A 27524-nucleotide genomic window follows, 5' to 3' on the forward strand; every position below is an offset into this window, starting at 1 on the left:
AAATATAAAATCGCCCGGCGGGCCGCGTATTGGCCAGGCCTGTCTTAAAATAACTAAAAGATGAAGTGTACGTATAAAAAAAATAATGTCTTAATATTTTATAACTCCGCGGCGCGCTTACCTGTCAAACACACTACAAACTGCTTATTCTTAAGCAACCATAACTTTTGAACCATTGAACCATTGATTGCATATCAAATACATAATAATTTAGAGAAGAGAAGCAAACATTTTTGTCCCGTAAAATAAAGAGCAACCCATTTCGCGGGTTGCATTAGTCGATTCACACCATTTTTGTTGTTGTTAGGGGTTGGTAAACATGTCTGAAAAGTGTCTGTACAATGGTCACATTCGATGTTTAGTCTATTATCAGCTTTCAAGAAGGTTACATGTGTTTTGGTACGATTAGCTATTATATGATAATGCACCTGCTCACACTTCATTGCTTGTTCGTGATGTTCTGTGGCCAAAACCAACACTGTAGTAATACCTCAGCCTCCATATTCACCAAACATGGCTCCGTGTGACTTCTTTTTGTTCCCAAAAATAAAGGAAACCTTAAAGAGCCGTTTTTCAAGCATATATGAGATTAAAAGCGTATCGCCGAAAGAGCTAAAAGCTATCCCAAAGACAGAGTTCGAGAAGAGTTTCGGGAATTGGAAGAAGCGCTGGCATAAGTGTGTAATATCTAATGGAGACAATTTTGAAGGGGCTAACAATCACGTAGGCGAATAAATAAAATTTTTTCAGAAAAATGGAAAATGAATGTTGAAATATCAATTAGTTTATGAGTTATTAACTTCCCGATTTTATAGGGAAGTTATTGTAATGACCCCGAAAATCGAAAATCGATTTTTTAGCAGATCTTCACGTTTCATGGTCATTGCAGTCATTTTAGACTATTTTCAGCAAAATGTTCGTATGTGTGTGTGTGTGTGTGTGTGTGCGTGCGTATGGCCGTTTCTATGTAATCAAATTTTTCGTTAACGTTTTCAGAAAAAGTAACAACGCGATCAGGATGATGAATGATGCAATCGATGTGCCCCGCTGTAACTTAGAGCTGATTAGATTTTGGTCCATTTTGGTCAAGTAGTTTTTTAGTTTTTTTAGTTTTTTCGAAAGAAGTTCATTCAACAATGCAATTTATACGAGAGAACGGAAAGTTTCCACCGAAGAAACAAACGTAATTACACAAAAAAAATTTTTTCGATTTTTTTTAAATTTAAAAAAAAAATTTTTTTAAATTATTTTTTGTACCTTACGATGATGTTTCCGCTTACAATAATCGAAAATTATCCCAATGCAAGAGTGAGTTAATCATCTCTACTCGCGAGAATACATTTTCAAAGAATATCGATGAAAGTACAAAAAAAATTTATATTACAATCTTTAAAAAAACAATCAGTTCAAAACGAATTATTAACTGAGATTAAATTGAAAATTAATATAAACTATATGACAATTATTAATAACATTGATGTTGAAAACGGATTGATTAATGGAGCACACATGCGGAATATTAAAATTTATTACTTTTCAAGAAAATACTAAAATTCCGTCTATATTGTGGTTAGATTTTCAATTGGCCAGAGTAGGAGTGAAAGTAAGAACTCGTTATCGTGATTATATGAAAAATGCAAATATTCATCAAAATTTAACACCAATAATAAAAATATCGAATCAAGTAAATATGTCGAGAGAGGAAAAATATCAAATCACACGTAGTCAATTTCCAGTGGTTCCTGCTGAAGCGATTACGATTCATAAAAGTCAGGGACAAACATACGAGAAAGTATGTTTGGATTTTAAAAAATCAGAAAGGCGAACTTTACAAATGTTGTATGTATGACTGAGCAGAGTTTCAAAATTGAGCGCAGTTTATATATTTTGGGACAATTTAAATTAACAGTATCGAAGAAAACCAAGATCACTACTGCAAACCCGGATAATGAGGAGTTGTATCGTTTGCGAAAAACTAATTAAGACAATTTATTTTGCAACATTAGTATGCTATAATAAGGAACCAAGCGAGCAACGAGCATACGATGTTGGTTTAATGTGACGCCATATAGCAAACATTTTGATAAGTAGAAAACTATTGAATTTCCCTGAAAACGTATAATCTTCTTAAAACGTACACTTAATAATGATAATAATATACTGCAACTAACGAATCGGGAAGTTCTTTGTGTGGCTCGTGGCGAGTCACACACCAAATAAAAAAAAAAACATTAATAGCTATAGGTACTACTAGCCATGCGTACCACTAACCCTTTCACAAGAGCAGTCCTATCCGCGAGCGAGCAAAGCGAGCGAGCAAAAACAACCCTACTCGCGAGCGAGCAACAATAACCCTCTAGTTTTAATTTAAATACTGCTAAGAAAATCTCATTCTCTTACTGAAAGGATTGTGGATATCTGGAGACCTTGTTTGATTTATGTTAACAGTTTATTATAACAAATGACGATATACAACAATGATACTGGATCAACTCTTAAACGTGTTTGCACTTTTGTTCTGTACCGACGAACTCCCTTTGTAACTACGCATTGTCTCCTGCGCAACATCACACCATACATATATGTGTGTTCACAAACGCATCCTCTCTCGCATGCTACACGCCATGCGTACCACACACAATATAAATGTATCATTGATGCCAACAATGCCAACACGCCTCCTTACATTTATATTACACACTTTTCTATCATACATGTTTGTTCACTCTACATTCAACAGTTTCCTAAATTTCTCGAACTTTTCTTTACCTAGCGCTTTTGTGAATATATCCGCAATATTTTCGTCAGTTGCAACCTTGCATACTTCTATCAACTTTTCTTTTACGCTTTCATGCACGTAGTGATAATGAATCTCTATATGTTTAGAGTTTTTTGTAAAATTCCCGTAGTTCGCAATATCTATAGCTCCTGAATTGTCCTCAAAAATTTTTACTGGTTCACTCAATCTAACATTAAAGGTATTAATTAGTTCTCGTATAAACTTCACTTCGCTGACTGCTTCCGATAGCGCTACGTACTCAGCATAAGTAGATGCTTTGGTTACACTCTTTTGTTTCCTTGATTTCCAATCAATTACATTTCCGAAAAACCTAATTACATAACCTGAAGTGGACTTTCTGTCTACATGATCACCAGCCCAATTTGCATCTACATAGCAGTCTATAATGTCACAGTTTACATCCTTTTTATAATTTAAACCTAAATCTTTTGTTAAGTACAAGTATTTTAATATTCGTAGAGCATATTTCCAATGTGTCTCATTATAACTATTTTGATATCGACTTAAGTAATTTACACTATGACTTACATCAGGTCTTGTATTTGAGCTTATATATAGTAAAGCACCTATTAAGTTTCTGTATTTGAAATCTGTTTCGCAGTTTTTCCCTTTTTCAATCTTAAGGTCTCCTTCCATAGGAGTACCATATAATTTACTGTTTTGTAATTGGTACTTATTAGCTAGTGACTCGATATATTTGGTTTGGCTTAATTTCATTTTGCACTTTCGATAGTCATACTTTACATTTATGCCAAGATATTCTTCAACTTTACCTAAATCTTTCATTTTGAACTTTTCTGAGAGAGCCCTTTTTATACTCTGAATTTTTCTTTTGCTATTACCACAAATCAACAAATCATCTACATATATTAGTAGATATATAGCTTCTATTCCTTTTCCATAGGTATATAAACAATAATCAACATTACTTCTTCTAAATCCTAAGCCTGTTAAATAATCGTCAAAACATTTATACCATGCTCTTGGACTTTCACGTAATCCATATAACGCTTTTAACAATTTACAAACTCTACTTGTTCCATCATTATAGCCTTCAGGTTGACTGACATATACTTCTGAGCATATTTTACCATTAAGAAATGCTGTAACTACATCCATTTGTTCTATAATGAAACCAGACTGACAACAAAAAGACAACAAGACCTTTAAAGTTTGAGTTTTAGCTACAGGGGCATATATGTCATCAATTACATTTTTCTGTTGGAAACCTCTTGCGACTAATCTTGCTTTATACACATCGTCGGACTTTCGTCCATATACCCATTTTACATCTATGATCTCTTTTCCCTTAACTCTATCGACTAATTCCCATGTCTTGTTTTCTTTTAAACTTTCTATTTCTTTGTCCATCGCTTTTTTCCAGTTTTTAGAGTCCTTGCTGTTTACCGCCTCCTCAAATGTATAAGGAGTGTCTACTCTACAGTAATTAACATAAATATTACTTGAGCTACTCTCTGGATATCTCACTGGACTCTTCTTCTCGCGTGAAGATCTACGTGGCATCTTTACCTCTAGTTTTCCAATATCTTGTTCTTCTTTGGATTCGAGTTCATTATCAAACACATTATCACTTTCATTTTCATCAATACTAGCATTGCTTTCAATGTCATAGTTATAATCATTAATACCAATACAATTTTCATCTCTTCCTACAATCTCTACATGTCTAGCAACTACTATCTTATTATTTATTAGGACCCTATATCCAACATCGCTATATCCTAATAAGATACCCATATCAGCCTTTGCGTCCCATTTAGAAACCCTACACTGTTCAGGCTTTTTGACAAAAACTTTGCTACCGTATAAACGTAGATTTTCTACGTTTGGTCTTCTTTTAAAGAAGATTTCATACGGAGTTTTCTTTTCGAAAGTGGGCGCTAACGTCCTGTTTTTTAAGTATGTCGCTGCACACACTATTTCTGGCCAAAATCTTTTGTGCACATTTGCCTCTGCTAAAAGACAACGTGCCATATTCATTATGGTTCTATTAAACCTCTCCGCTGTACCATTCAGTTCGTGTACGTACGTTGGACAGCTATTTATGATTATTCCCTTTTCTTTAGTAAATTTATAGAATCGGTTATTCAAATATTCTTTACCATTATCGCATCGCAATACTTTTACTTTCTTTTCAGTTAAGTTTTCAACTTCATTAATAAATTGAACTAGACTATCGAATACTTCATCCTTAGATTTTATGCAGTAAACTTTGGCTATTTTACTATAATCATCTATGAATGAAACAAAATATTTTTCTCCTTTTAAACCTGCTGTTCGAAAACTTCCACAAACATCTGTATGAATGATCTCTAAGATATCTTTAGCTTTAGTTCTATTGTTACAAAAAGGTGGATTATGCATCTTATTTTCAATGCAGGTCTTGCACTTCATGAATTCTGATCCCAGTTCCCTCGGGATACCTGTCAACAACTGTTGCTTACTTAATGTACTTAGATAGCCAAAATTTACGTGTCCTAACATCCTATGCCATTTCTCTTTCAAACACATGTTTATTTTATTATTATTATTGTTGTTGTTGATGTTGCTGTTTACTGTATTTACAAATTTTTCTCTGTATTCTAGTGTACTTTTCATCTTATACGTTCGATTTTCTTTATATGCTACAGCTATTAACTTATTATTTTTATCTATTATTTTTGCTATATTTCCCGTTGAAATAATCGTATTGCTATCGGTTAATTTTCCAAAACTTATTAAATTTGTATTCATTTTTTCTGCATAGAACACATTGCTCATTCTTACTTTATTCCGCTCGCCAAATGCATTAAAATAGCTTTCTACCGTTCCTATTTTCGTTGCTTGTATATACCTATTGTCCCCTAAATAAATATTGACTGGTTCTTTTAGCAAAATACATTTCTCAAAATAATTTTCATCGTTAATTATATGGTCGGTACACCCGCTATCTAGTAACCACTCTATTTTATAGTTTTCTAACCTATTTATCTCAGTGATGCCGAAATCGTGGTACTGTGGTACTAAGCCGTGGTACGAGACCCCCCCACTATGACCTACCGTTGCCCCTACTGGCCTTCTCCAACTCGCTCGCGCGCTACACTCACCAACGTACCTCTCCTAGGATATGAGAGGTACGTTGGTGAGTGTAGCGCGCGAGCGAGTTGGAGAAGGCCAGTAGGGGCAACGGTAGGTCATAGTGGGGGGGTCTCGTACCACGGCTTAGTACCACAGTACCACGATTTCGGCATCACTGATTTATCTCGCTGTTATGTGTCACGTGCACTGTTGCCACCCATGCGCTTGCGCCGAAACCGCTCTGCTCATGCGTGTTGTCGGCTCCTTGTCGACCACGGAAGTTACCACGTCCTCTGTCGTATCTGCTCCTTCCGGCTCTGCCTCGGCTGCGACCACGTGTTGATCCTCGCCATGTTCCTCCGTTGAAACCGTTGTGTCCTGCTTGGCAGCCATCTTGACAATCTCGTGCAATGTGCCCGAGTTTTCCACACTTGAAGCAACCTCCCTTTTGATCCTTTTTTACAGCAAATACGTTCGATCTTGCTTCACCAACGTCGTTATTATTCTTCATTTCAGCAATTTGTATTTTATTTTTAACATACGCTGCTGTTTGGTCCTCTTCCTTCAGCGTATCTATAAGATCGCCAATATAACTGTATTGGTTCGGAAGCGTGTTAAGCAGATAGTTCAATTTCTCCTTCTCACTTACCCGCGCTCCCGCACTTTTCAATTCATTTACTGATTTTTCAAACTCACTAAAAAATGTTGCTGTATCACCAAACTTTTCTAGTCTCATCTTCTCCAATTTATTTCTACACACTATTTGTAATGCCGTAGATTCTTTTAAGTATATCTCGTCGAATTTCCTTATAATACCATAAGCTGTACTTTCTTCACACACAAATTCCAATTGTTTGTTCGATATGGCACTATATATATAGTTTACTGCTCTCAAGTCTTGTTCGATCCAGTCTTCTTTATCTGCTGCCACCCTTTTTCTGGCTATTACTTCATTACACTTTTTAAACTTTAGGAACATTGTAATCCTTCTCTTCCACATGTTGTAGTCTTCTCCATCGAACACCGGTATCGTGATTTCCTTATTGTCCATCTTGGATTCCCTTTGTTCTCGAACGTTCCTTCGTGTTCGAAACTTCTTTGCACGATATTTAAACAATCAAACAAATCCAACTCAGCCAGAGAAACCACGCTCTGCTACCATGAAAGGATTGTGGATATCTGGAGACCTTGTTTGATTTATGTTAACAGTTTATTATAACAAATGACGATATACAACAATGATACTGGATCAACTCTTAAACGTGTTTGCACTTTTGTTCTGTACCGACGAACTCCCTTTGTAACTACGCATTGTCTCCTGCGCAACATCACACCATACATATATGTGTGTTCACAAACGCATCCTCTCCCGCATGCTACACGCCATGCGTACCACACACAATATAAATGTATCATTGATGCCAACAATGCCAACACTTACTAATGATAACATTTATTTAATAAGTATTTACGAAAAGGGTTTACAATTATTCACATCTTAATATTTTTGTCGGGTGACATTTTACTACATTCTCTCATGATACATTCCTTCATATCGATCAATGTAATTGATGCCTCTGCGTAAATTGTATTCTTCATCCGAGGATTCTTTATCCATTTAATAAATGAAAGTTGCCGTTTATAAGTCCTTGACGCGTCCACCCACAAAAAACTAATAAAATCAGTATGTGCATCTCTTGAAACCATTTAATCTCCATCCAGACATTTCTCGCTGTGTATAATATTAATGACTAGACTCCGTTTCTTTAAGCAAAATAAATATATTTTATTTCCTTTCTTAATATGTTGAAAATAATGTAACACTCAGAGTTGGGCAAAAATTTAATCAACGTTTGACGACTAAATTTCTACTTCAATCGTTAATCGCAATTAACAATTAATCTCCTCGTTTAGTCGTTAATTGTGGTTAACGATTAAATACTTATTAATCGTTAATTGTGGTTAACGATTAAATTTCTACTTTAGTCGTTAATTGCGATTAACGATTATTAATCGTCAATCGGATAATTGATTAATGATTAACTGCTGAAATTTCGAAATGAAATACGTAATCAGAACTGTATGAATACTGAAAAAAATGTAAACTGAGCTTAGGTGTATTGTCATTTGGCCTATAATACAAACTCTGTTTACGTGCTTTTATGTTTGAAGTTATTTTTCCTGGAAATATATTATTCCTGGAAAGCTACGACCATGTTTTGGTTGAAACATGTTTTTGTTCAAATATATTATTATTTCTGTCAATTCTCCATCCGCTCTCTGCTCAGAATCATCCGATTTCTCGACGATTCCTTTTTTTAATCAACGATTGACGATTAAATAAACCAATTGAATTAATCGCCGATTTTTCGACGGTTTCTTCATTTAATCAACGATTGACGATTAACTGCATCAATCGATTGAATCAATCGTCGATTTTTCGACGATTTCTTTTTTTAATCGTACACATTAATCAATCATGATTAAAATTTTAATCGATTAATGCCCAACTCTGGTAACACTATCTTTAAAGTTTTATTATATTGTATGTTTACTGTTTTAAATTACGCCTAAAAATTGTTGCCATTAATGCATAGAGATCCGCTCTGTCTTATATGTAATGAAATAAATATTACATTCATTCAACGTAATATTACAATAAAAATTGTATATGTCTAAATGATATGTATTTGAGAAGAAAATGTGTATCAAAACAATTTTTTGCGTTGTAACTCGCGAAATTAATGTGGCGGCTACGTACACTAACAAGGGAACATATTCAGATACGAAATTCGGATTTTGATAAAACTTTGGGAGGTTATAGTTCTTTGAAAAATATTTGACACGTATTTTTTTTATCGGCAACCATCCACTTTGAAGGGGTGAAAACAGCCCTCAAAGTTGGGGGTCAAAACCATACTTTTTGAGATATCTCGGATATCTTGAATTTTTAATAAATTGTGTGTTTTTCAATGGGCAATGTGGTCGCGCAAGAAAATTTTAACAAAAGTTATTTGTTTAAACAATATATTAAAAATTTGATTTCTTTTTGTAGTTTCTCTTATTTATTGTTAGTTAATTTTAATGTAAACTTGGGTGCGTGATCTTTGATCCAAAATAGGGGATACATGTTTCAGGATTTTCTTTTTTTTTGCCATTTAACAATAATTATGCATAATGGAATATAGTCTTGCATCTGGCGTGTGGGGGAATTCTGGCTTGTTTTATCGAAATATAAGCATTTAGTATAAACATATGTAGTATTTTAAACAATACCACTGGATTACATGACGTTTATTGTTTTATCAGCAGCTAAAGAAGGTGGTGCAGGTACCAGCGTGACGCGGTGCTAATTACCGCGGCGGAGTAAGGGTACCGACTGGCAGAGTTGGGCAGGAATTAATTACATGAGTAATTAATTACATCTTCAATTACAATTACATGTAACTGTAATTGTAATTGCAATTACTTTCGCTCAACCAGTAATTGTAATTGCGGACCACAATTACAATTACTGGTTCAGCGAAAGTAATTGCAATTCCAATTACAATTACATGTAATTGTAATTGTATTTCTGCAATTCCAATTCCAATGACATGTAATTGTAACTGTAATTGTTAGTAGCAGTTACAAGGAATTGCAGCTACCAGCTACAATTACTTGTAAGTCTTGTAACTGCTACTAACAATTACAGTTACAATTATATGTAATTGGAACTGGAATTGCAATTACTTTCGCTCAACCAGTAATTGTAATTGCGGACCACAATTACAATTACAGTGATTCGTCAAGTAATTGCAATTCCAATTACAATTACATGTAATTGTAATTGTATTTCTGCAATTCCAAATTACAGTAATTGGCAAGTAATTGTAACTGTAATTGAAATTACATTCTGCCCAACTCTGCCGACTGGTATGTATAGCCAATTCTCCTGCAAATTTCTCCGTTTTTGGGTGTTTCCTTGTTATTATTGCTGTGATATGTTTCCATCAAAATGTTTATAATGTTCATCAGATTGACCTTCATGTTTGTAAAAACGAATCTAAAAATAAACAATCAGTAAAAGTAAATTTTTTGAAGTATCCACAGTGTATTTGAAAAGGCTCCAGGTATATTTTGACAGAAAGCCCAACGACCGCAGAAATTCGCAGACGAATTGGCTATACATACAAGTCGGTACCCTTACACCGCCGCGGTAATTAGCACCGCGTTACGCTGGTACCTGCGCCACCTTCTTTAGCTGCTGATAAAACAATAAACGACATGTAATCCAGTGGTATTGTTTAAAATACTACATATGTTTATACTAAATGCTTATATTTCGATAAAACAAGCCAGAATTCCCCCACACGCCAGGTGCAAGACTATATTCCATTATGCATAATTATTGTTAAATGGCAAAAAAAAAAGAAAATCCTGAAACATGTATCCCCTATTTTGGATCAAAGATCACGCACCCATGTTTACATTAAAATTAACTAACAATAAATAAGAGAAACTACAAAAAGAAATCAAATTTTTAATATATTGTTTAAACAAAAAACTTTTGTTAAAATTTTCTTGCGCGACTACATTGCCCATTGAAAAACACACAATTTAAAAAAAAAATCAAATTTTTTCGACCTCTGATTTCCGAGATATCTCAAAAAGTATGGTTTTGACCCCCAAGTTTGAGGGCTGTTTTCACCCCTTCAAAGTGGATGGTTGCCGATAAAAAAAAATACGTGTCAAATATTTTTCAAAGAACTATAAACTCCCAAAGTTTTATCAAAATCCGAATTTCGCATCTGAATATGTTCCCTTGTAAGCAGTTTACCGCAGGTAGTCCTTTGAAATGTTTCTAAAGACGCGGACACGCTTTGTCTTCCTCATAAATCCTCGAGAATAATTGAAAAATGCTGAAATCTGGAACACGGACGAGTGAAAACATTCCATTTCTTCTGTTGTACTGTTTTTCAAGCTGTTGTCCAAGATCCGTGTACAATTTCAGATGACTCTTTTTTGAAGAAACACTTTGCCAACGAGCTCAAACAGTCAAATTAACGAATATTTATCATTTTAACGAATATCAATCAGTAATTGTTCAGTCCAATTATTTAGCTTACATAAAATATAAGTCCTCATATCGATTTTTAACAAATGTGCAATGTTTCTCAAATGTCCATTACATTCGAAATGGATAATATTATGTTACGTCCCGGGTCGGAAATGATCCGACGAAACGAGCCCAGACGGGGCGGGGACGTAACCGACCAATTTATTTAAGACGATCTTAGATCCACGTGGCGCGTAACGTCCACGTCTGATCAGGGACCCGATACCGGTGTTCGTCGTTGTTGAAAAGGCGAAGAGGGGAATAAAATGCGAACCGAGACGAACGTCGTCCGTCGTGAACACCGCGTAGAACTAACACGCATCGCGGTAGTAGAGATGGTTCCCAGTGGTCGAAGTGTCACTATGCGGGTGTGTGCAACTCGTCCGAACGCGTGGGTTTGCTCGATTTGTGACAGGAGATTTCGATCGAAGGGAATTAGTGTTCTCTCGGTACCGAGCACCCTCTGGGCTCAGACGTACACGATTGATACACCAATTTTAGGGTTAGAAGAACGGACGTAGGAAGTCTAAGGAATTTGCGGAACAGGTCGGAGTCGAACAACCCGATGAAACACCACGCGCACACTCACTTTCGCGATCACTTTAACCGGTCACTGGGAACGACACTTTAGAAGTGGAAGATATCGAGGAGCAAGGTGTTGCTGAATTAAAGCTGCGAAATAATATGTTTAAACAACAAGGTATAATAAGCCAGAATATATACAAAATAACGGTTCGCGAGCGAACTCGTACAAAGCAAAATGGCACCAAAAACAAGAAATTACGAGCTTGAAAGATGATGCGAGCAAGCTCGTACAAACAAGATAGCACAAAAGTAATAATTGTAATATGAAAGGTAGTGCGAGCGAGCTCGTACAAACAAGATAGTGCAGAAAAAGCAATTATAATATGAAAGGTAATGCGAGCAAGCTCGTATAAACAAAATAGCGCAGAGATCAATTATAATATGAAAGGTAATGCGAGCAAGCTCGTATAAACAAAATAGCGCAGAGAAAGCAATTATAATATGAAAGATAATGCGAGCAAGCTCGTATAAACAAAATAGCACAGAGAAAGCAATTATAATACGAAAGGTAATGCGAGCAAGCTCGTAGAAACAAAATAGCGCAGAGAAATATCTGTAAACTTGGTATAAATGTCTACGAGCAAACTCGACGGATAACTTAGAACAATTGAGATATAACTGTAATGAAAATGGTAGAAATGGTAAGATGCAATACGACCTGAGTATCGTGAGCGATTTGGAACAGAGTCCGAAAACGCGAGAAAATGGACTAAACTGGATTAAAGTCCGAAAACGCGATTTGAACTCGACTGACGACGCTAGAGAACTGAACTGTATAAATTCCGAAACTGGAAGAGAGGAGATTCGCGCGATTTTGTCTTATTTATAATGAGAGCGCGGACCATAGGGATTTGGTGAACCGCGAAGTCCTTTGTCTAAATCGTACGAAGTACGGACGAATATGTTGTCATCGATGTATACTTTTCGCTGTTTGAACGAGACGACGGTTTAGATGTACGTACACTTGTACTCGCGGTTGCCATGCTGGCGTCCGCTTGTACCGGTGACTATTGCGTCTTTTCCGATTCCCTATGTTCACGCTCACGGGGATATGTATATATATATATATATATATATATATATATATATATAAATACGCGTAAGATATATATACATATCGCTGTGTACGGATTTAAACGCGATTTCGGTTTGGATTTTACGAAGGAGGTATAAGCATGTATAAGTATACCATATATATATATATGTATATACGGCGAGAATTTGCTCATATGAACAAAACCGACGCAACACGTCGGTACGACGTTACAATTAATTAAAATTATTAAAAACTCTCGTTACAATAAGCGTTCAAAGATCAAACTTTTTCAGATACGATTTATCACCGAAAAAATTCCTTTTCTTCATAACGATGTCCTGGAAAACCTACTGACGATTAAGTGCTCAATTTTTTTTATCTGAAGAATGTATATCTATGTTGAGAACGCACCAGGAACTAAACATTATTGTTAATAATTTATTGTAAAAAAAAATATTTAGTCTACTAAGGAAAATCGTCAAAGTTTTTCATCTTTGACAAGGGATAAGTTAAAAAGTGAAAAAAATTGGATGCTCTAACAAAATGGAACATTTTCAGCAAAGTATCCTCCACAAGATCCTGCAAAGATCTCATCCCGACTCACGCCGGCTTGGAAATTATGATGGTTTAAAGCAGGCATGCACAGGTGGACGATTTGGGAGCCGGAGCACTCGACCCGGCTCATAAGCCGGATCGGAGCAGTGACCTAGCTTGGACGTATGGAAGGGGAACCCACTAATTGTAAGCGTGACTTGTAAACGGAGCACGAGAGAAGACGAGCGGGAGGGGCGTGGGGAGAGCGCGCCGTAGTGGTCAGACTACAATAACGTAGACGCCGCACGGTGGGTACAATTGACTTACCTCGCTTCAAAAAGGAATAACTTTCGATAGAAATGAGGTAGAGCGATGAATTTTTTTAAAAATTAAAGCTGAAACTTTGGAGAATATGGGAAAAATAGGGAGATTACGGTACGAACGGTTTTTAACCTTGAGAAAGTTCGTTAAACTTTCACAATTTCCAGAAAATGTGGTTTCTGCGTTACCACGGGCAGAAAAAAATTTTTTAATTTTTGCTATATATCATTTCCCGTAGATTTTTTCACGCTGATTTCAAATCTGGTCTCAAAATTTGTCTACGACCTCTGGTTTAAAAAAAAAATCGATTTTTGTGAACAGAACTAATGTAATCATTTTTCGTTGAAATGATTTGATAACGCACTAGTTTGAAGGTATATATTGTATTCTCATATATAAAACACAATAAAATTAAACATAATGAAGTATTTAAACGTTTATTTGCCGTATATCACTTGACGCGCGCATGCAATTCCGCGACTCTTAAGAGTGTAAAGACCTAACCCAAATCTACCTTATGAACTTTTTAGATTATGCGACATTGATAAATATTATCGTTAATTTATACGTGTCTTTCTATTGTGCACATCTGCATCAGAGATGCATAAAGACCGGCATCCTAATAAATTAGTAATTGTTGATAATAAGCATACGCAATAATGATTGTTCAATAGGGTGGCTCTTATTTACTCTGGTCAAAAATTTCTGTCAAAATTTCTTTTACGTCACCCCTCTGAGTTGTTCCAAATAATTAAACAAAAAACATGGATTTACTTATATTTATTTAACGGTTCATTTTAGAGAATTTTTCTAAATGCAGTTCTCTTTGTAAGACGTTGACTCTTGAGAAAGTGGCACTCAAACATTTTTAACACTTAAAAAATATATACTTTATATACTTTATAAAAAAAAGTTAGTTCCGCTAGTTCAAGAAACAAAAAAGAGAATGAAACCACACTCCAATTTTCAAATTTCAGAAAAAATTGTTGGATTTTGGTCCGACGTGTTTCTCAGTTTTTTTCGAAAACCGTTTGTTTTACGAAAAAAAGTAATAGGACGTAAATGATGCAGCCTGTCCAGATCTACAGATTTTGTTTAACATATTTTTCAACGCGGTAAATAGTTTAGAAGATATTCGAGAAAAACGATATTATATGAGCATTAAATTTATTCATTTTAATGTTTAATTTTGTTGAGAAAAGTCAATGCATACAGTGAACGCGGTATGTGTGAGTTATGTGAATGGTACACAAATGAGCACCACTGTATCGTGCGTTTGAGTTGAGCGCGTCGTGCGTTTTACTAGGATGATCGTCGTTTGATCACTTGGTCGTGCTGTGTATGAGAGAACGGTTGTGTGCTACGTGTTGTTCAAGAACCCCGTTAATATAATAAAGTATATATTATATAGTATTGCATTAAGTTGCAGTTTCACTAGTGTCAGCCCGTTATTCTGCCTTTCCTCCCATACTGGTTTCTAACAAATTTATTGTATTTGGGGCACGTTTTTTTCCCGTTATCTATGGACAATTCATACTTTGCACAGATTCTTTTTGAATTACTTGGAACAACTCTGGGGTGGGGGGGGGGCGTAAACAACATTCAAAAGTCGGAAATAAGAGTCACCCTATAGTTCAACTTCTAAGAACTTATATAAAATGTATATTGTGTTCATGTATTTGTAAAAAAATAATACTCGGTTGTTCTACGAAAACCCAGAAGAAGATAGACCCAGAAGATCGTTCGTGTTGGATGGAGCTTAATTAAACAATACGTACCCTGGAAGTAGGATATAAGTTTGCATAGCAGAAGTCCAAAGATGAAATTCTTCAAAATCTGGCCAAGTAGAGTGAAGGGCATACAGAAGATCCCGAGCAGCAGATCCGCAACTGCCTGAAAATTCAGAAAATGAATTTTAAACTTCTAATTAATTACTGGAAGTAAGTTAAACCCGCTTGACGTCATGACCAGATTAAGGGTGTAGATCTGGCTCGAGCGAGAGTGTGGTGGCACACTCACACACCGCTAGACACTGTATACGTACAGCTTGTCAAATATAGCTGTGCGGTTGACCAAAACTTAGGGATGCGCAGACAAAAACAAAGGCCGCACTTGACGAGAGAAGGATGCAACATATGAACGGTAAGGTACTTACACACCTCGTCAAAAGTGCATACTGTCCATTATTAAACATACAAAACAACTGTTTATACATATGTTTGTATGAATACAATTGTGTCACTTTACTTTTTAACTGAACTGTTGCCACGTGCATCGTTTAAGGGTGGCCTTGGTCGAGCGAGAGTGTGGTGGCACATTCACACCCGCTAGATCCAGGTATACGTACACGAGGTTGCAAGGGTCCCGTACTTTTCAAACCACGTCTCGCTAATGCACATTTGGGGACCCTACGTAGTCACAATCGCTAGATAAAAGACCCACCAAGTGCGCTTGGTATCTACAATGGCCCACTTTTGCGTTTTCGAGGCGTAATTTTCATTATTCGGCAGCATGTAGCGGAGTTCGAGAAGCATTGGGCGGCGCGACAGTGCTGCCACTGTCAAGCCACATACATTTTCTTAAATATCGAGAGATTTAAGATTCTTATAGAAAAAGCATACACCAAGCGCACTTGCAGGGACACATACAATGTCAATGCAACCTTTATTATGTTAAACTATACGTGTTTAAACACACAGTTTGAAAAGTACGAAGTACATCCCTAAACGAAGGATTTCGGCACAAGTATCAGTTCCATGACATCTTTAGTTAGGAGCGCTAATGTCTGTTTCTCATCATTCAGTCACTGTTTTACCGGCACAGTGACTGAATCGGTTAAACAGTGACTGAATATTGTACAATAGAAAAAGTAAAAACTGAAAAAAGTACAATAGAATGCAATAAATCGAATAAATTCGATTTTTAGAAACATTATCCGAAATTTTCTAATTGAATGTTCTTGAAAATATGTATTAATCTTTTTTTATTCCTAGTTTAGTGTATATTATCATCTCAGAAAATAAAATTATCTTTCATGAATCGTTTTCATTGTAAAGTCATTACTACTAGAATGTAATAGATAAAATAAAATCAACTTTGAGAAACATCAGAGATTTTCTAATTGAATGTTCTTGAAAATATTGGTTAATAATTTTTTATTTCTCGTTTAGTGTGTTGTCTTGTTAGAAAATAAAAGTGTCTATCATCAACCGTTTTCATTATTAGTTTGTTACTCTTTCCAATAATTCGGCGTGAACTTACTTCGTTAGAAATAATTTTTTTAATTTAAAATACAAAACTCATCCCGCGGAACCATAACACTCTGTGTCACATTGATGTGTGGAAATTGGAAATGATTGGAGACTGAGTATGAACTATTGCTGTTTATTTTGTCACATTATAAAATCTGTTACAAACTGGTATACTTTTACAAGAGATCGCACTAACGGTTCTACAATCTTTAACTCTCTATATTCGGTAATCTGTTACGTGATGACAGTTGCGTGATATTATACAGGTGTTCCAAAATTCGTGAACTTTCCGAAAGGGGGTGGTTCCTGAAACCGTTTCAAGCGATATTTTCCTATGCAAAAATGTTATCCGCGGCTTTGTTTAGGAGTTATTAACGAAAAACACGGACCAATCAGAGCGCGATCTAGATGCGAGTTGCCACAGTCGGCCCGGCGCGCCAACTGTCTATTGGCCGACTGTGGCAACTCGCATCTAGATCGCGCTCTGATTGGTCCGTGTTTTTCGTTAATAACTCCTAAACAAAGCCGCGGATAACATTTTTGCATAGGAAAATATCGCTTGAAACGGTTTCAGGAACCACCCCCTTTCGGGAAGTTCACAAATTTTGGAACACCCTGTATACTCGCTCGCGGTGTCGCGAGGAGAGACGGGGAACCTTTGTCTTCGCGGGTTTAGGTTCGATGACCTGTCGCCTTCTTGCCCGCGCTGCGTTTACTGTTTGGGAAGCAGCTGACTCGGTGACAAGGAGAAGGACGCAATCTGTTTCTCCTTGTTTGTGTCGATGTTTTCGCAGAAGTCGGTTCGTTGCCCGGAGGTGATGTTTGGGCCACGGCTGACTCGTTGATGAGGAACGAACGCTGTCTTTTTTTTTCATCGTTGTTTAGCTGCTACAGATGTCTGTGTTAATACGGCAGATAGGTATAACAATAGATCGTTCTATCCCCTAGATATACGTAATTGGGTCAGTTACGACAATGGTCCTGAATTTCAAGAAACTGGCGAAGACGAATGCTAGGATTCTTCTTCTAAACAGCTCTTGGCGAAAGAAGCGAATGGAAGAGGAGACGGAAAAACCAACAGAAAATTAGGGAGATTCCTCGAACCTGCAGCGTCTGCTGACATAACGCTTACTTACTTACGTAAGCATTGTAATTTACTAGGACAGGCTGCGAAATTCGCTGACTTACTAAATCTCTGTCCTAGCAATGGAAACGTTCTCTCAAAGTATTACTTTGCATATTGCTGTAAATATTTAAAAAATTACATAGGATACAGAAAAAAATTAGGTCAGACATTGAATGACGGGACTCGGCTCACTCTGACCCTGAGTTCAAAATGTTCCATCTAAATTCTGATTTTCTACTAGCCAGTTCAAGTCATTGGTTGCACGCATTTTAATAAAAACCTCCGTTGAAATTTTGCCTACAGTTAGATTGGCAGCACCGTCTAGGCTGAAGGTCATAATCCAAAAAAGGTCATATATTGATACAGTTGAATAATGTTTTCTATTCGTAATAGTTTCTACAGGTTTTGCACTCCAAATTCACCCTTTTTCAAGTCAAATTCAATCTTATGCAAATCAATTTCAACCTTATGCAAATCAATTTCACCCTTTTGCAAATCAATTTCATCCTTTTGCGAAGCAAATTCAACCTTTTGCAAATCAATTTCACCCGTTAAGACTATTTAAAATTAATCATTTATTTATTTAGATTAAATTATATATTTATTCATACAGGGTGTTCATTTCAAAACATTGCAGCCGAATATCTCGAAAAGTATGAAAGATATTAAACAAGTGTAAAACACGTGTCCAAGGATTTCGAGGAGGAAAGAGGGGGGCCAGTATCAGTTTTTTATTTGGGTGTCGTTTTCAAGGTCATTTGGAGGTCAACTTTGTTTTTTCAAATGAAATAAAAAAAAGTATCCTATGAAAATTGCTGGCCCTTTTACGTACAATAAGATCCCATAATAAAAAATATAGGTTTCCATTTGAAAAAAAAAAGTTGACCTTCAAATGACCTTGAAAACGCTACGCAAATAAAAAACTGATACTGCCCCCCTCTTTTCCCCTCGAAATCCTTGAACACACGTGTTTTACACTGTTTTAATATAATATCTTTCATACTTTTCGAGATATTCAGCTGGAAAGGTTTCAAATGAACACTCTGTATATAGATACACCTGAACGGTGTCATTACTGCGAGGATAACATAAGACTCAATACTCAATACGCTTCAATAAGTACATATGTACCCTCATTTTTTAAATTTATTTATCAGCAAATGGCTACAATTAGTATACATACATTCTGCACACAGTTTTGATACATTACAAAGTTAATGAGTTAGTAATTACTTTTTAAAATAAGTATTGGATCTACATCTTTGCAATAAATAAAATTTTGAATTTCTTAACAATTAATTTACATTTGATTTGATTTTTTTTACGCAAATTTAACAGGGTGAAATTGATTTCAAGAAAGGTGAAATTGATTTGCAAAAGGGTGAAATTGATTTGCAAATGGGTGAATTTGGGGTGCAAGACCTGTATCGAGTGTGGTACTAGATGCTCTAATTGGTCGCGATGCAGTCAATTCTGAGAAAAAGAAACATAAGGTTGAGATATTTTTTATGTACCGAAAAATACCCACTCCCCTTAAGTGCTGTTGAGAATGCCATGACAGGAAGTGTTCTGAGAAAACCTGGTGACGACACGTTGCGTCACAGCTAATGCCTTTAAAAGTATAAAGAGGAGTACTATAAAGATCCTCCTTCCGGAACATCACTGTCCAATACATCCGCTCCGTGGCGTGGATTCAGACACGTGATTTTGACGTTTCGAGCATTTTTGTACGACAATAAATATTATACTTTTCTGTCATGAGATACACGCTTTCTACCATTCTTATACAGTGCGTATTCGTATCAGTGCGTTTAGACGCCGCGCCGCACAGTGGAGTACATATTTGGCCCGAAAAGCTGGCCAAAAGTCAATTCAAAAATTTTGTCTACAATATAAAATTTTTGCATTTTGAGATAGTTAAATATATACAGAATGATATTGCAATACCTTTTTTTAAATTTTATTCCTTCATGAAGTGTTATGCTTCATCAAAGATGGAGTGTTTTCGTAGTCCTGTTTCTCTCAACTAGTCTCTGTATTACTGTGCGCTCGTTAATGATTTTTCTACACCACAAAGAAATGAATGCCAACTTTTCCCTTTACGGATGTTTTTTAGGTAAGTATATACTTTACTTTCATTTAAAAATTATGCTCTTTTTTACTTGTGTTTTTAAGATTAGTGCTGTTAAAAACTGACCAATAATTCAGTGAAGTATATTAGAATTCAAAGAATTCAAATAGAATTTTAGTATTCTTCCAAGTGCTTTCAAGTGCTTTGTTTTGGTGTCATTAGACGCGCCAAGGTTTCTAGGTTATTACATGAAAATATTGGCTACCCGTTCGCGCCCAAGCGAATTTCCAAACGGTTTTTGTGGCACCGCTCGATACAATGTAGACCAAGGATGAGCAACCCGCGCGGCCCGCCGCATTTTCTCGTGCGGCCTACAAATCGGGACGTTTTGAATAGACTTTTACTACACTCCCGGACAAAAAGATAGCACATTTTAAAATTAACGTAATATTTATTTATTTAACATTACAACCAAGGTTTTATTTTTACGCATTCTTGCAAAATATCGATATAAACAGACACAAATGAAATTGAATTGAATTTCGCCAGTGTATACAATTTTATTTAAAAAAAAAAAGAATTTTTAAGGAAATATGGTGTGACAAAATGATAGCACATTTAACTGAAAATTATGTATAACAGTAAATCAACGAATGATAATTAATGCTTAATATTTTGTGGCCCCTCCTTTACATTTAATAACAGCCATCATTCTCTTTGGCAAAGATTCATAGAGTTTTTTAATGGTTTTTTGCTCTAATTGCTCCCACTCATCTTGAATACATTTTTTTAATTCGGCAATATCTCCAAATTGTCTGCCATTTCTATATACAGCTCGGGCAAGATTTCCCCAATAATTTTCAATAATGTTGAGGTCGGGTGATCTTGCTGGCCAATCTAAAACGCGAATTTTTTCTCGAAAAAAGTACTCTTTTACTACTTTTGCTGTGTGTACTGCGGCATTATCCTGCTGAAAAGTATACTTCTCTCCAGCAATTCTGGTCGCGTACGTGTTTATTTGTTCCTTAATCATTTCCAAATACATTTTGCTATTCATTTTTCCTGTTATAAATTTGATTTCCATTTTACCATAGTACCCGATACCGCACCAAATCATCACACTACCACCTCCCATTTGTCGATGACTCAAAAACTGTTCCTCTTTTCGCATATCGTGAAAATAGTAACTCAGACCATCAGGTCCATCTAAGTTAAACCTCTTTTCATCCGTAAATATTATTCTTCGCCATTTCTTTCGCATATGAATATTCTTTTCCGCAAAGTGTAACCGATTGTTCTTATGTTGCACAGTTAACCAAGGCTTTTTCTTTAATTTTCTTCGTTGTATGTATTTGCATTTTTGTAAAACACGTCTCCCATTCCTTATATTGGTGTCCACACGAACACCGTGCAATTTGCATTGCAGTCATCTTAGAATTCGATGCTGCTCTTAGTATTGCACGACGTTCCCGGGCGCTTAGACTTTGCGGACGTCCAGAACTCTTCTTTTTACCATAGTTTTCCGGATTTTTCAAGAAATTCATTATTACTTTTCGACTTCTATTCATAATTTTTGCTATTTTTGTCACTGAATATTGTTCTTCTTCCAATTTTATTATAGTGTGAATCTCACACGCGTTCAATCTGTTTCCGCGACCCATTTTTCATAATATTTCGCCTTTTTTAAACAAATATACAACACGAGGTAATATCACGGACTTTATTAACTATGTTCCGAGGTTGTTGTTAGCAATTCGCGAGCTTCGGTGTAACTGGAAAGCGTAGATTTACTACACGTGCTATCATTTTGTCCCACTTGCGAACCACAATATTTACGTTTTCATTTCTAGAGTTCTGTTGAAGTAAATATTGTCGATGATATTCAGTACATTACATATAGAGGCATGTCAGAATATGTTGACATATTAAAATACTAATTTTCTTCGGTTTATTCTACCAAATGAGAAAAAATAGACGATGTGCTATCTTTTTGTCCGGGAGTGTATCATCGTACCCATTCATATCTAGCTCCCGAACAAAATTTCATAAAAAAGGAAAACCGTTTTCACCCGAAACATTACAACTTTTAATTTCAGAGGAACAAGAATCTAATAGAAGTAGTCGAGACATAGAAGACGATTCAGAAATAGATGAGTAAAGTAAATTAATGTAATATGTTAAAATAACATAATATAAACAAAAATATATTTATGTAGAATTATAAATTTGTTTGCGAAGTTTCTATCCTACACATTTTATTGAATTTCAGAATATAATGGCATTATTTCATTCGCAAGAACTCTTAGCGTAATAAAAACAAATAAAATAATTTTGTTCAAAAAAATGGTTCGAACAAAAGTTGAACAGTGTTCCGACATCTACAAACTTCGATATATAAAATTTCGAAAATATTTTTTTTTACAACAATTAATCAAGGTCACTTTGATTTTTTAAATGTCAAAATGTATTTTTTATTTCATAATGTTGTAGCTGGTCTTAAGACGAATTCAACGATATATAATATTATGACCTTGAGACTAGTGGAGACCATAAATAACGTTGCAATAGTTTTGGCCAGCTTTTCGCCAAGTACTCCACTGTGGCGTTGGTTATACCAGACTGACAGTCGTCGGCTTCGATGATTCCTGCCGTGACGCTCTGGGTAACGAATCGTTGCTTTCTTGCTGATTTTGTGGGCAGCTATCGACTTTGTGCGACCGACTTCCACACTTGTAACACGATCCCCAATCACGTTTTGGCTGGCGGCAATCTCGTTGTAGGTGACCATGGGTATTGCAATTGTATCACTTGTGCTCTTCACGACGAATTCCTTGAGATGTTGTTCCTGCCCTCTTCGTTAACGCAGGCCGCTTCACCTCTTTCTCCTCGTGAATGAATTTTGGATCCTATAATGTCAGTTTCGAAAACGCTTTCAGCATATGATTTGTTGTTTTAAAGCATTGCATGCTTGCCTGCTTCCTTAATTTGGTGTGGGATATACCGTCGATAACAACATCAATTAATTCACTGATCAACTCGCGTTCCAATCGCATCAACCGTATTTCGCGTTCCAAAAGTTCTTTTTCCCGTTCGAGGAGATCAAATTCGCGAGCACTAATGGTGCCTTGATCCGTTGTTTCTGCTCCCTCAATTAACGAAGGTGTGTTTTCCACCATATCGTCTAGTCCCGTATTTTGTCGATTTTTTTGAGGTTTTCGATTTTTTACAAGCAGGATTTTCACTTTAAAAATCTGAAACCAATTGCAAAGTATGTATTTGGGTTCTTGACATGTGTCAGATTTTTTTCAGAATTTCTAAACATCATTAACTAAGGAAAATAGGCCAAAAACTGATTTTTCGATTTTACCCCATAACTACCCTCCGAATCGAGATACAGGGTTGAAACTTTGCACAGTATGTTTTTTTTTTTGGTGTCCTATCGAATGACCCATTGTCGATGTAATTCGGTTCCAGGGCATTTGATGCGGGCTTCATACGGCTTTCCCAATTAGGTAGTCATTGAAATTCCGCGTTACATTCCGCATGCCTGCCCAATGGGACTGCCCCATTAGCACCTAACGCGAAATTAGGCTAGCCTAATGGGGACCTAACGGCCTGCCTAACTGAATTTCTAGTCGGGGTGATACAAATGAAGCAAAAGCCGCCCACGTTCGATGCACTTCCATTTTTAGTAATGAAGCCGGAAAGTTGGAGTATGTCCTCGCGTGATGGGCAATAACGCGCGCTTATCGGGAGAACGAACACACATTCAAGCCGATGTGATCGTTGCGTTACCCATGTCAACCGTTCGAGAAAATTGCGTACGTCTTCGAAGAAGATCCCTTCTTATATTGCTCCTGAGACTGCAATAATCGGATAAGGTTACCGTTGTGTCGTCGTATTTCACTGAATGCCAATAGAAAATTGATCGATAACAAGTGGCCTACATATTTCTATCAAGCTAGATGGGACTGTGTTATTTCTTTATTTTTCTTTCGTCAGTAAATGTTATGTAATTGCAGAATTTTCATGAACTCTTTCAATTCGGAAAATAATGATCAAACAATATTCGCGCTAATGAACTTTTGTATGAAACTTACATGAAACCTACGCCTTCTTTTATTGCTCCAATATAAGTGCAATTTACTTATTGGACCTGTGTCTCCTTTTTGTGACAAAGTAAAGAAAATACAGTGCGTATCAGAAGTTTAGATGCACACCCTACTATTTTAACCAAATCGTACCCTCTTATTAGGGGAGGTTTAGAACACCTTGAAAAATTACGATTACTACAGTTACGTCCGAAGTTGGACGTTAGAAAAGATATAGCGAAGGATTCAATTTATGAATTTTCGTTCGAAAATTATATGAGATCGTAATACGCGAACAGGTGGCGCACAGTGGCGGGCCGACTATGCCAACTCGCGACTAGGTCGCGCTCTGATTGGTCCGTGTTTTTCGTTAATTAACGAAGCCGCGGACGCCATTTTTGCAAAGGAAAATGTTGCTTCATATGATCTCAGGAACCTCCCATTTCCGGATGTTGAAGGAATTTTGAGAAATTCTGTATACTGGGTGAACATTATAAAGCGTTACAGACGAATATCTCTAAAAATATTGATTATACGCAAAAATGTTTGAGATGGAAGATGTTTAGTACCGAGGGGGACATCATGTGGTGGGATTTTTATTTTTCCCGATGGACACTCCAAAGTGAGGAGAAGGTCACCTCGATTTTTTTTAATGGAAAGACTTACTTTCTGTATCATGATTCGATAGACTATCGAATTCTGAGTAAAAATGTATTGACCTCCATATGTCCTAAATCTAATAATTATTAACGAGATATTATCGAAACAATTTTCTTTCTTCTGTGGATAATATCTCGTTAACTATTAGGTTTAGGACATATGAAGGTCAACACTTTTATACTCAAAATTTGATACCCTATCTGTTCGCAGATCGGATGTGGTAATTCGGAGATATGCGTGGGTGAACGTTGAAGTAGGCACGTTGGGTCACCAAACACTTTAATATGAAAACCTATCACAAAATGTACATTAATGAGTATGTCGCAATGTAGGTGATGGCCCACTATTGTGAAGAACGCGAGGTGGTACCATAAACGCGAGGCGATGAAACGTGTGTCGTATAGACGACGTGTGTATAACGCGTGTGTTTGCTTAGCCGTAGTCGTTAACAGTGTGAGAATCGATCTCTAGATCAGCTGGTGCGTGCCGAAAATCAGGCGTTCCGCGGACGCAAAGTGGGGGGTACCGCGACACACACACACACACACACGAGACGTGGCGTCACTCAATCGTGCCCACGCGAAGTCGGTAAAGCCGATCGGATGCGCACCGGTTTGCCGGAACACTATCGATCTATGGTATAAAAAAAGGACATTCTATTTTAGAAAATCAAGGTGACCTTGAAATGTCCTCTATGGCTACATCCACGCAGAAAATGTTTATGTCACAACATGTCCTCCTCTGTACCGTGCAAATTTTGTTGATAACATTTTTCCATATTATTACAAATAACGGATATATTCAAAGTGGACATAGTTATTGCCCTACTCTATATACAAAACTTACACGGTGTACATAGAGGGGGGCATATTGTGACACGAACATTTTCTGCGTGGGTGGAGGCATCGAGGAGATTTGAAGGTCATCTATGGTATAAAAAATGGGACATTCGATTTACAAAAACAAAGTTGACCTTCACCTCACTTTGGAGTGTCCACCGGTAAAAATGAAAGCCCCACCACATGATGTCCCCCTCGATACTGAACAATTTCCATCTGAAACATTTTTGCGTATGTTCGGTGTCGATCGACGATCGAAATCACCGAGATCCGGAACCGCTCAGACGTGAGCGCGTGAGGAACACGAGAAGGAGTTTAACTCGAGGAATTAGGCGATGATGAATAAATCTGGCTGGATTCACAAGGAATTCTGCACTTTATTTGAGAACGATGTGGTCGCCAGAAGATCGCGAGCCGTGACAATGAGAGTCGGAAAGCGGAACTGCTTGTACAAGTGCGATTTATAATAGATGGTCGTGGTTGATTGACGAATAACCGCGAAGGCCGAAGAGAGCCTTTTTAAATGCTCTTCGAGCGACAGGCGGGGTCGCACGCGATTGGATCATAATCGATCGCATGATCCTCGAAGACGACTGTTCGGGATTCAAATTGAAGATGTTTACCGGTGACGAGTGTCGATAAACACACCGTGGCCTAGCGAAACGGTAACGATTGATCGCTACTCGACTCTAAATATAGACCGTAGCAAAACATATCGAACGTCGATCGACAGTCGGCGTAACGACTAATAAATCCTCAATTTGAATCCCGAACAGCGTACAATCAATATTTTTGGAGATATTCGTCTGTAATGCTTTATAATGTTCACCCTGTATAATTAAAGAAAGAAAATTAATCTTTATACGTTTTTAATCATTCCTTTTATATGTTCATAACATATAAAACAAACATTTTTTTGTGTCATCAACAAGGCTTGATTTAAATTCGTAGATAATCTATTTATTTGTCAATTTATTGATTTATTTAGCAACTAAATCAGACAATTAATTTTCGTCCCCGAATTTCTTCTCATTCATTTCAGTATTATTTATTTATGAAACACGTAATATTTATTATTTTTAATTACTGTAAATAGTAATTCCGAAGGGAGTCGATGCTACCAGAGATCAAATAAGCACGTTTACTTATCGGATTCAGTTCGGTATCATCATTTTATGAAATGCGACTCATTCTCTTTAAGAGACAAGTACAGCAAGCGCGTATGTGTGATTATAAGGATGCTTTGAAAAAGCAAATATCATCCCACTTGATTTTCTCGTTGGCTTTCCAGAAGGTTGAACAACGTATATGTATTACCGTATTTTAAAAGTGAAATCGCGCGAATACGAAACGAGAAAATACAAATTAATGAGAGAAAGTACACCGCACCGAGAATGAATATGAATTAAACTGGGGAAATGATTTTCATAATGAAATATTTAATTCGCGAGAGATTATTTAAAAAGTGTAACAACGGAAACACGGTGAGATATTTATGTGCTACAATTGCCTTCGAAATATGTGTATGTATACCGCAGCGGATGTTGCTTAAGAGATATGATTAAAATGCAAAACTTTGTCCTCTAATTTTCAAGGAAAGGTAATGTAAATGTAAGTAATGCAAATTTACCGGGAAAAATGCTTATCCTCACATGGAGCACTGTTGAATGGATGATAAATTGACCTTTTTTAATACGAAGGAACTGTTACGTATGCAGACGTTTCCATTGGGAGCCCTTAAGGGTGTGGGTTCGGCTCGAGTGAGAGATTGGTGGCACACTCACACACCGTTAGACACTGTATACGTACACGAGGATTGCAAGAGAGGGTCCGGCTTCTGTCTAATCACGTCTCGCTAAAGCACATTTGGGGCTCCTACGTAGCCACAATTGCTAGATAAAAGATCAATCTAGCGCGCATGGTCCCTAAGATGGCCTACTTTTGCGTATTCGAGGCGTAATTTGCATTATTCGGAAGCAAGAGACTGTTGCTCGACAGCCACGATAGGCGGCAGTACTGTCGCGCCGCCATAAT

General features: G+C 36.6%; 1 protein-coding gene across 3 annotated transcripts in view; it reads right to left on the reverse strand.

The window, feature by feature from the left end:
* Positions 1–27524, reverse strand: part of LOC143214707 (cholecystokinin receptor type A) — a 635098-nt gene that overhangs the window by 351797 nt on the left and 255777 nt on the right. For all 3 annotated transcript variants that reach the window (XM_076436060.1, XM_076436058.1, XM_076436059.1), the window contains one exon: positions 15231–15345. In XM_076436060.1, coding sequence (XP_076292175.1) covers positions 15231–15312 — 82 coding nt within the window. In that variant the 5' untranslated portion in view covers positions 15313–15345. The remainder of the gene's footprint in view (positions 1–15230; positions 15346–27524) is intronic.

Source organism: Lasioglossum baleicum, chromosome 12 (assembly GCF_051020765.1).
Source record: "Lasioglossum baleicum chromosome 12, iyLasBale1, whole genome shotgun sequence".
Classification (NCBI taxonomy): domain Eukaryota; kingdom Metazoa; phylum Arthropoda; class Insecta; order Hymenoptera; family Halictidae; genus Lasioglossum; species Lasioglossum baleicum.